At 51.1% G+C, this 11,166-nt stretch overlaps 1 protein-coding gene across 1 annotated transcript in view; it reads left to right on the top strand.

Annotated features, from left to right (window-relative positions):
• The first annotated feature begins 1,176 nt into the window (after window positions 1-1,176).
• Window positions 1,177-11,166, top strand: part of EXT1 (exostosin glycosyltransferase 1) — a 178,626-nt gene continuing 168,636 nt past the window's right edge. The window contains exon 1 of the mRNA XM_085053445.1: window positions 1,177-2,470. Within this exon, the coding sequence (XP_084909571.1) occupies window positions 1,524-2,470 (947 nt within the window). The 5' untranslated portion in view covers window positions 1,177-1,523. The remainder of the gene's footprint in view (window positions 2,471-11,166) is intronic.

Genomic DNA, 11,166 nt, shown 5'->3' with positions numbered 1-11,166 from the left:
AAGGAGCGGATGAGGTTAAGCTCAAACACGTAGCTGCAGGGATGGCTGGGTGCTTAGGCAGCTCGCTACGGACCACTCGTTAATCAGCACCGTTCTGCTGTCTGCCAGCCCCGAGGAGCCGCCTCAGCGGTGCGCAGGGCCTGCTCCCGACCACACCGCATCCCGGCCGGCGACGCGGGAGCGCCGGGTGCCCCGGGGCGTGAGGGCAGAACCAGCGCTGGCAGAGGAGCCACGTTCCCGCTCTCCCAGCCTTCCCCGCCGGTAACAGGGGCCGCGGCCACGGTCCCCAGCCTTGCACCACACAGAACGCCTGTCACCAGGCGCCTCGTAACTGGGTTTTTGGGTCTCAGCCCCGGTTTGGGGTCTGTTCCCTCAGGGCGGCTCCAGCATAGCGGCGCCGCGCTCGGCAGGGGGCGGCAGCGGCGGCGTCGGCACCGCCGGCAGAGAGCGGGGTCGCGGCACCCCCGGCCGGGAACGGAGGGCTGCACTGGCAGGGGGGCGGAGCGGGCCGGGCAGGGGGTGAAGGAGCCCCCGAGGTGGGGCTTGCTGGATATCACCCCGCGGGGAAAGCCCTGAGGGCGCCGCTCGAGACACGGCCGGACAAGAACCCCCCAATGCCGCCCCAGCAGCGGCGCCCCCCGCCCGCCGGGTTATGAATGGGCGCGGCGGAAGCCCCGCCCCCCCGGACGTGACGCCCGCCAATGGGGGCGCGGGGTGCGCGGCGGGGTGAGGTCAGCGCGCGGGGCCGGGGCGGGGGCGGCGCGGGCCGGGTGCGGCGGGCGGGGGTCGCGGCCCCGGGCGGGCGGGGCGGGCGAGCGGGGCGCGGGGCTCGGCGGCCGCTGCTGCCGTGGCCCGGGGGAGGCGGGGAAGGAGGGAGGGGCGAACAGGAGAGGGAGGAGGAGAAAGAGAGGGAGGAGGAGGAGGAGGAGGAGGAGGAGGAGAAGAGGAGGAGGGAGGAGGGTCCTCGTCGCCGCCACCGCTCCGTCCCGGGGGCCATTCAGCGGGAGCGAGGCGAGGAGCGAGCGACGCCGGGGCCGGGCGTGGGGCGCCGGGCGATGCGGGGCTTCGTCAGGCTGCGGCGCGGCGGCCGCGGGCTGTGAGCCGGCGGGGCTGGGCTGGGCCGGGCCGGGCCGGGCTGGGTTGGGCTGGCGGCGCGGGGCGGAGAGGGGTGGGCGGGAGCGTGGCGGAGCCGAGCGCCGGCAGCGGCGGGAAGGCGGGAGCGGCACTGCCCGGTGCCCGCCCCGCGCGGGGGGCCGGCCCTGAGTGCATGCGGGGCGCCCCGCCGGGCCGCCGCCGGGCCGCCGCCCGCCGCCCCTGAGACACCGGCGGCGAGAAAGTTGCGGCGGTCGCCCACATGCGCGGCCGCGGCCGGCGGCTTGGGGAACGGCGCCGAGCGGAGGTGGGCGAAGAGAGTTTGAAGCGCTCGCCGGCGGGAAGATGGCGGAGCGGAGCTGAGAGCGGCGCCCGGCGAGCTCGGGCCGCCCCCGCCTTCCTCCGCAGCCCCCCGGACCCCCGCCGGACACATGCAGGCCAAAAAACGCTACCTGACGCTGCTCTCTGCCGGCACCTGTCTCGCCCTGCTGCTCTACCTGGGAGGCGTGCGGCTGCGGGCGGCCCGGCACTCGCCGCCCGGTAGCCGGCATGGCCCGCGCCCCGGCGGCGCCGAGCGGCCCTGGCCCCGCTTTCCCGACGCCCTGCGGCCCTTCGCGCCCGCCGAGCGCCCGGGGCCCGAGGGCGGCGGGCGCGTCTCCCCCCGCCAGCGGCGGGACGCCAGCGCCGGCCTCTACCGCGGGCGCCGCTGCCGCATGGAGTCCTGCTTCGACTTCGCCCAGTGCCGGAAAAACGGCTTCAAGGTCTACGTGTACCCGCAGCAGAAGGGGGAGAAGATCGCTGAGAGCTACCAGAACGTCCTGGCCGCTATCGAGGGCTCCCGGTTCTACACCTCGGACCCCGGGCAGGCCTGCCTCTTCGTCCTCAGCCTGGACACGCTGGACCGGGACCAGCTCTCGCCCCAGTATGTGCACAACCTCCGCTCCAAGGTGCAGAGCCTCCACCTGTGGAACAACGGCAGAAACCACCTGATTTTTAATTTATACTCTGGCACCTGGCCCGACTACACTGAGGATGTGGGGTTCGACATTGGCCAGGCTATGCTGGCCAAAGCCAGCATCAGTACGGAAAACTTCAGACCCAACTTTGACGTTTCTATCCCGCTCTTTTCTAAGGATCATCCTAGGACAGGAGGGGAGAAGGGATTTTTGAGGTTTAACACCATCCCTCCTCTCAGGAAGTACATGTTGGTATTCAAGGGGAAAAGGTACCTGACGGGGATAGGGTCAGACACCAGGAATGCCTTATATCACGTCCATAACGGAGAGGATGTTGTCCTCTTGACCACCTGCAAGCATGGCAAAGACTGGCAAAAGCACAAGGATTCGCGCTGCGATCGAGACAACGCCGAATACGAAAAGTAAGTGAGCGGTGCCCCTTCCCCGTGCTTGTGTCCTCAGGGCATGCCTGCATGCCCCACGCTGCGGGTGGCTCGGGCCGCCGGGCAGATGTGAGCAGATGTGTGCCGATGCGCTGGCAGTGGCCAGAGGAAAGCATCGCTCCTGTGAGCAAGTCGGTGGCTTCTGTTCCCCGTGAGGTTACCGGTAGCTCCGTGCTGCCTTGGCCGGGGAGGCGTTGAAGGGCGATGCGGTGTCCTGCAGCCGTGGCGTTGCTTGCCCAGGGACTGATGACCTGCATCCGCAGCCCTATGGCTTTCCAAACGTTGCCAGCGGCAGAGGTGCTATTGAAGGATGCGCTGGCATTTGGCGCTGCCTTTTGTCCCGCCAGCGCCTCTTAGGCCAGATGCCTTGTGCCTTGCCGGCCTTGAGACAAAGTTTGTACGAGTTCTCAGCTCTCTCCAGGTCGCGTGTGAACCAGGCTCCCGAAGTGGGTTGGTTGCTGAGGGCGATGGCTGGGATGCGCTCTCCAAAAAGCGCTGCCCGGCGTGTGACCGGTGTCTGTGTATCTCCACAGACAAGCCGGTAACTTGCCTTGCTGTATTTTTCCTCTCAGTTCAAACAAGCGCAGTATCAGTAAAGAAAGAAGGAAAAAGGAGTGCAGTGCTGGCTGTGTTCGTGTCCTGTGTCTGAGTTTCTGGTTTCTACATATGAGGGGATACTCCAGTGATGCGAGCTCATCGTGTGCTTTCTGTGAATGCCTGGTTGCTTGGCTTTCCTCGACTTTTATTTTTATTTGTTGGTAATGTCACTGTGAAGCCGAATTTTGTCTCGCTGTACTGCTGCCCTTGTCTTCCAGTCTGCTTTTCAGGTTTTTATATATAGCTGCCGGGAAAATTGCTTCTGGGAATTACCTCCAGGACTGCGATGCTGACTAAGCTGTTTGCAACTGATTAGTTCATTTAAATGCCGACCACCGCTATGTGTGCTGCAGAGTAGGTGCCTGTATATGAAGTTTTTCACATGAGAGTATTTCCTGGGTAGCATGAATTAGACACTGAATTAAAACAGACCAGCCGTACAGCACTGGGTGATGTGCAGTGGAGCTGCACCCAAAGCTGCCAACGGCTGGAGGGTTTTGTGGTGCACAGGGGAACGTGGGTGGAAAAATACTTCTGGAGAGCAGTTGGGAAGAAACTACGTTGGCATTAATACTGGTGAAAATTTCCGACTGGCTAGCTGTTTCTTCATCGAAACTATCCCCGGGGGTTGGGAAGAGACCAGGAAGGTCAGCATTGCAAAGTCGGGAAGCCTGCATGTGCCTGGGTGAACTCTGCTTACCTTTTGGTTGCTGTAATTCTGCTGCAGAGGGGGAGGAAAGAGCAGTGCAAATACTCAGTGGACTTTTAATCCCATTCACTTTCAGGAAACTGAGGGGCGAGTGGTGAAACGATGCACACGTGGAAGTGATACAGTGTCAGTGCCAGGTGATCAGTAGAGATACTAAGCTAAGCTCACATTATTTGTCACCCGGGAGTCCCTTTGGCTCGTGATCTCCTTTAGGGAATATTTCTTTTGGGAAAGAAGGGATATCTGACTGCTTCAGCCTTTCAGGGTGTGTTGGTTGTTGGTTTTTAGATCTCAGCAATTTGAGCTAATTTACAGATGAGAAAAATCCTGGTTATTTGCTGTATACTATAGTATGTCTGCTGTCAAGTTATCATAAAACCTAACATACCTGCCTGTGATTTCATGTGAGTCTATTCTTTTACAGCTATGTCATTTGGTCTAATAAAAGATAGACCTCTCCCTGTGAGTTCTGCTCCTCCTAAAGTGTCTTTGCCACTTATTTTGTAGTGAGATTCATACATAGCAACCCTCAGGATACAATAGCACGAATCCAAGTGGTATGCTGTGCTATTCATACAGAAGCATACTTGCGGCTAGGATGTGGCCGTATCTGGGGTGGTGGGCTTCAGCATTTGTTGCAGTGCTGCTGTTAAAAGACAGGAACTAAAAACTGATGCTGACAATAAAATAAGATTACTCCAAGAACTGAACTGCAGATGCTGCAGCTCTTTGACCCAGCATCCTACCAGAGTGAGGGCACCTGGCAGAGCTGCTGCCCCTTCTCACTCGTGCCTCAGTGCCAATGCACAGCAGAGTGTGCCATCTGCTGCTCTCCCAGCACCGTGTCTTGCCAGGGCCTGCATCATCCTCTGGCTCCTCTGTGTCAGTAGGGACCATGCCTGGTGCTTCACTACCTTTTTAAAATCCATCAGGGTCACATCCCCAAGGTAGCATAACACAGCTGTCCAGCTGAAATGCTTCTGTGCTGATGTGTAACTGAGATGTGAAGGCTGTAGAAGGGACTCCGTTTTTCATCCCACCTAAATCAGCATCCGATCATCAATGAGGCTGTAGTGCTTGGGAAAGGGGGGTCTCTTAACACATCTGGGCCTTGAAAACTGCACACAGAGTGGCTCTCGTGACATGTTTGGGGCTTGGATTTGACAATGCGTCCTCAAGGTTTTAATCAAAAAGAAGGAAAAACATACTCTCCAGGATACGTCTATTTGCATATCCATATAGAATTGCGAGCCGTGTGTTGTGCTTCTCTGTGCCAATTTTCCCATCGTCTGCTGGGATACTTACACCACTTCATCTGAAGGACAGTAATGTGGGTGCCCTGGCCATGGAGAACTGGCCTTGAGATACCAATGCTTGCAAGGGTGCTGCATGAATGATTTGGTCTAGGTAGAGGCCTTGCCAAGCCAGGTAAATTAGGTGACCAGAATTTAAAACACGCCAACTTCGTGGCAGCAGGGTGGTGGTGTTAGGGTATGTTAGGCTTGGGGCTGCACAAATCACAAGTTCCTTGTGATGGGGTTTGCATCTACCATGTGGCATTTGGTGTTGGGTTCACATGAGGTCGACTTGTCTGCTGGCTGTGGTGTTTCTTCTCTAGGAGATTGAAAAGTCCAAGAAAGGTGACTTCTTGACCTCTGGAAAAATGCGTAGAGTGTCTTACTTCATTTGGGGAAAGGAGAAATGGGCATGTGTGTATTTGACTGTCTCTGTGAATTGTATTGAGAGATCCATCTGTATGTCACAGCTAATTAATTTGCATCCTAGTTATGCATCTCAACAGATAAAGCTGAGGCAGACTAAAATGAATTACATTATCATGATTAGACTACTAGCAAAGAGGATATAAAGGAAAACAAAGAAAACCTCTGGTTTTCTTTATAGTGTCCTTGATTGTTAGAGTTGGCCTTTGTTACCCAGCACGAGGGCAACTGGGCTTTCTGAATTCCTCCACAATAAGATTTCAGCCTCAAGCTTTCCATTTCACAAAGGGTTAAGTGAATAAAAGCTGCTGCCGCTGAAGTTTGAAGACAGCCTCTTAAATATTTAATGACAGTCTAAATATATACATATGTACAATGTGTTTTAAACAAAGGCAGAATTCGTATACAGGCTTAACTGGTTCCAAATAATTACTTTTTGGAAGGTAATATAAATGACTATGGATACCAAAAGAAGTGGAGGAATGTGATGTTCTAGTAACGCCAGATGCAGAGAAGTTTGCACCAAAATGAGGATCTTTCTAGGAAAGTAAAATAATGTGTATGGTATATCCCCTGAGCTACAGCATCCCTGCCCTTGGAAGATGGAGAGGGTAGTGGTGATGGTATCAAAAAACAAAATGTCTCACCAGAAGCTCATTCAAGAAGACTTTTTCCTCGTCCATGCAGGATATCCAAAGTTAATGATGACAATGAAAAAAGGAAAAAAATATGAAGAGCGTAGAATGGAGAAGTGAGAAAAACCCATATTTTTGGGGGACAAATAGTACAGTGAGGTGTTCTTTATAGACTTAAGATTTTTGACTGGTCAGTGCTCAAAAAGCCTGTGTGATCATGATTGAACTGAGAAGGGGAGGCAGAACACACAGGACCTCATGAGATGGGACTAGTTCTGCCAGAGGAGGTTGAGGGCATAGGAGGAGCCTATGGAAGGAGCTGCTCACAGATCTACCTGGGGCTGCTAGGTGCTGGCAGAAGAGGGAGAGCAGCACCACCGGCATGCTTATACCTGTGAGACATCACTGCAATATGAAAAAAAACCACAATACCACTAGGCAGGGTTGGATGTGTACTTTTACAGGAGAATATATCCAGCTGAACACTCTCATTGATGCCTGATACCCAGTAGGTTTACCTGGTGTGCACTCTACTGGTGGAACATGTGCCAATCACAGCTGAACCTCCCACCCTTGAAAATCCTGAGTGAAGGTCACAGTCGTGCAATAGGCACAGAATGGGAAGAAAAGCAAGTTTTAGTTTTGCTTTCTTTTCACTTGGAATAAAATACACCTATTGAAAAAAAGAAGTGGTAGACGCAGACACTAGGGATGACTTAGCCACTCACAAGACTGGCATGAGAATGTGAAGTCAAGGCTTAGGCTTGCCCATCCACCGTGTGGTGATAATCTGAACACTCCATATGCATGTATGTGCATGTTTCAAACAAAGGTGAAATTCTTGTATTTTTAATATACTGACCTTCCATGTATTATATTAAAATACAAATGTAAATGCCACACTTACTGGATTATTTTTTGAATTATTTAAAAGCCTTCATTTGCAACTATTTATGGCAAGTCTGAGAAATCACCCAGGTTCAGGGTGGCTATCACTCCAGGACATTTGAAATGAGACAGGAACCAGTCTGTGCATCTTGTATATCACCAGGCTGTTTTGGGAGCTTGGATAACACTCAAAAACTACTGAGAGAGCTTGGGCATTTTCCCAGAGTATCTTGGCTCCTACAAAGACCGGTCCACACCAGACTACTTTTTAATATTGATTCTTGAGAAACTGGAAATTTGCCTTGTTTACAATACGTTTATTCTAAAATGCTGTAAGCAGGTAAATAACAAAGGTTTAATGGACCTCTTAGAATAGAGGACTTGCTCTGTTGTGTTCTCCCTCTTGCTCTCCGTGTGTATTGCAGTGTCCTTATGCACCTGTTGATGCTGATTTAATGCAAGTAGGGCCCTGAGGGGTAGGAGCTTCCACCTGGGAGGCTCCAGGCTGATGCCCTGGCAGGAGCTGGGAGCGGGGGCGACAGGAGCATCCCTAAGCTCACAGCCAGCTATGCAATCCTCAGGCTGGCCATTTCCAGCAGGTTCTTCCTCTCGGTAGAGGTGTGGGAGTGGGTGGATGTGTGTGTGTGAGCATGTTCCCCGTGAGAGCAGTGCTGGGCACTGCCGTGTGTGTGGCTGGCTGTGTAGGGTCAGGCACTGGCAGAGGAGCCCACCCTGCCCCCGGGCTTCAAACCAGGCACTCTCCTAACCTCAAGTAATTAAGTTTTCTTGTGGGGTGAGTTATTATAATTGGTTGCCCTAGGCCTTTCTGTGTCCTTCTATGAAGCATCTCTTACGAGGCTGTGTGGTGACAAAGCATTACAGTAGATGGGTGACCTAGTCTGCAGCAGGTGTTTTGTGCATGCAGAATGTACATGAACACTGCTTTCACAGCTGGAGGGGCTCTGCTTTTATTTTTCCTGCCTAGGAAAATTGATCTAGAGTAGTTTATTGATAAATACTCATCACTGAAGAGACACTTGATAGAACAAAACTCAAAGAAAAATGTTATCTGAGTCATCATTTTAAGTAGAATTAATCTTGAAACAAGTAGTTCTTGTTCAACCCAGATCAGAACTGAGTTAAGAATAACAGTTCCAGCTACCTATTTTAGCAAGATGAAGTCCTCTTGTACCCCCAGTGAGGTGCCCTCAGCAAGAAGGTGCTTCAGAGCATCCCATGGTGCTGATGCCTTCTTACCTTCCCTGGCTGGGTGTTTCACAGGGCAACTTCGACTTCTGCAGAACATTTTGTAGTGGCCTAAAGTAAGCTTCACTGGAACAATTCCTGAGGGAGAAGGGTGGCTGAATTTGGGGTTCTCCTGGGCATTGTATGCAGCTGCATTGTTATTCCCTGCTGCATTGAGGTTGCTCTCAGCTGTGGGCCTCTTTGCATCCGTGCAGCTCTGAAATAGTGCATCTTGCTGGGAGAATGGGATTGAACAAGAGGAGTTTCAGCTCCAGACAAACCCGAGCGAGAAAGACTACTGGTTTGACTCTGCTGGAAATAATCCTTTTGCCCCACATACAGTCCTGCAACAGCCCACTGGAAAGTAAACCAGCAGCTGCTTGCGGGAGAGGGAAGTAAATGAAACTGGTCGGCACGAAGCACTTATTTACTCAACAGATGTGAGTCAAGAGAATGTGCTGTAATCTGATGATTTCTGGAGTATTATCTGTGATTGTTTTCCTTTTCTCTCTGAAGGGTTTCTTTCAGAAAATCCACAGAGTTTTGTGGTCTTGGGTAAACAAACTGTTTTGCTAACCAGAGAAAAATAATTGGTAGGTATGTGTATAACTGTCTGGCCTGTGAATGGAGTTAAATGCCATGTTCCAAGCTGCTCAGGTGACTTCTCAAGGACTTGGCTATATCTAGATGATGATGCAAGATTTATACTCTTGTTCCATGTCATATGGAGATTAGTTTAGCCTGTGGGAATGTGGGAATATAACTTCAGGTTATATTTAAGGTTCTGCACCTTTCCACATTGCCAAGTATTTGGGACGTATAGGTTTCAAAGCCTTCTCATGGTTTACAGTGAGCAGTAGATTTGTTCCTCTTCCTCTGTTCATCCATGTATGCTTTGCTTTTATGTGAGATTTTCTCTTGCTCTCTTTTCAATCCAAATTTCAGGAGGAAACAGGACATATCATCACTGTTTTGCCCTCAATTTAGGAGCCTCCGTCAAACCATAGGGAGCACTGATGCAATGTAATGCTGGTACAACTCATTCCCATGTCTCTGGAGAAGGCAGGGAGGGAGGAAGCTGTGGCAAGAGGTACCTGTGACACCAGGTGTGCGCAGGGGAAATTAAAGATCTGAGCCAGAGGATGGTGGGTATCCTTCCTTCCACTTATAGAACAAATCATAATTTATAACAGTTGACGGCCATGCATGGGAAGAAACTTTCCTTCTATTGTGGCACATCATAGAGCCTGGGAGAGTGTTTGGAGGCTAAGAGGTGAGAGATCAGCACACTACTATGGTGCAGGAGGAACTAGTTTAATAAATGAATTCCAAATGAGAACAAAAGAGAAGAGATGTGTTTCACATGAGAAGGAGGAAGTAATGTTTTAAGAAATACAGTCCCTATCTCAGCAAAATGTTGTGTCTTAACTGCTTTGCTGGGGAAAAACTGGTATGAGTGCTGCCAGACTGATGGTTTTCCAAGTGCAATCTAACTTCGTAAAATTATTTCTTAGAATAAGAAAACATTATTGTAAGCCAGTCAGGAGGGTTAGGCCTTCTCAATAATAGGAGAAAGAGGATGCCATTTTCTTTAAACATCTTGTGTTTCCTGGCGTGTCTCTCCCACCACTTCTTGCTGAGATTTAACCTCAGTTTTTCAGGTGGTTTAATGCTGCCTTCTTGGCCAGGATGCTAAGTAGGTGTTCCCTGAAGGGTAGTAGAGGTGGGATGTTTGTGTTGGCTAAATCAGGCTCCGATTTCATACTCCAGTAAGACAGACTTCTCAACCCTCTTGCAGTCCCTGGGAGATCTGTAGTATTTGCAGGGCTGTTGCAGGAGCTCCTGCCTTCTCCTGCCTGTAGCGGATGTGGTTTCAGGGCTGCAGTCCCACAGCCAGGATTGCCACTGCCTACCATAGTTATATTTCCATATGCTTTTAAAATGGAAAGAAGTCTTTGCTTTTCCTAAGCGTTTTGGGGGTTTACTTTAATGCTTTATAATGTTTAGAGCCCATATAAAACTGAAATACTACTCATTCATGTTTTCTGTATCCCTTTCTCAGGAAGCGAGTGTAGGTCTAAACTGATTTTCCAATAAAAGGTGACAGTTGTCAGAAGCAGTATAAAGCAGCTCTTCTCCGTGTGTCTGGCGAGAGGAAATCACCACTAAAGCTTTTTTCAAGTTTGACTTGTCCTGGGTCAGGACATGTTTGGTATATGAGCCTTTTAACTCTCCTTGCTTCACTCAGCCTCTACCAAAGGCCATTGCTTTTCCAGGCACTGAAGCGCTGTTGTTCATGACCACTCCTCCAAGGGCTCCTGTGGTGCAGTTAGCAAATTCAGTAAAGCTGCTGAAAGTTGACTTTTTTCTCCATGATGGTTTCTAGTCCAGAAATACATGAGAACAAAATAATTCCTGGGTTCCTAAGTGAATTTCCCATTTATTCACTTTTTCCCCCTCTAATATCCTCTTTGTGTTTATGAATGAAACAGAATTAGGGCTAATTTAGTTGATTGGCTGCAAAACAAAAGTATTCAATGCTAAGAATGGGAAATGAGAAGGCCTTTCTGAAATGTTACTTCTTTGCATAATTGTAATAGATTATAATTATACATTCGGGTGTTTAGCAGTGGATTTGCTGTAAACACGGTCGTGGGAAAGCTCTCGTCGCTCACTTGTGTCGGTTCGAGTCCCAGTGTGGTCCTGTCGATGGCTGAACCAGCATCTCTAAACATCATTTGGACAAGATGGCGTGCCACAGAGAATGCTATCTCCAGTTCCCTTCCCAGCTCCTCCTACAAAATTACTCCTGGTCGATATGGCCATGTCAGACTGTTGACACAAATCAATAAGATCAATCATTCTTCAGCTCCTAAACAA

Source organism: Lichenostomus cassidix, chromosome 2, assembly GCF_008360975.1.
Source record: "Lichenostomus cassidix isolate B80296 chromosome 2, HeHo_3.0, whole genome shotgun sequence".
NCBI lineage: Eukaryota > Metazoa > Chordata > Aves > Passeriformes > Meliphagidae > Lichenostomus > Lichenostomus cassidix.
The sequence above is the reverse complement of the archived record's forward strand: the minus strand, read 5'-3'. Positions and strand labels throughout refer to the sequence as shown.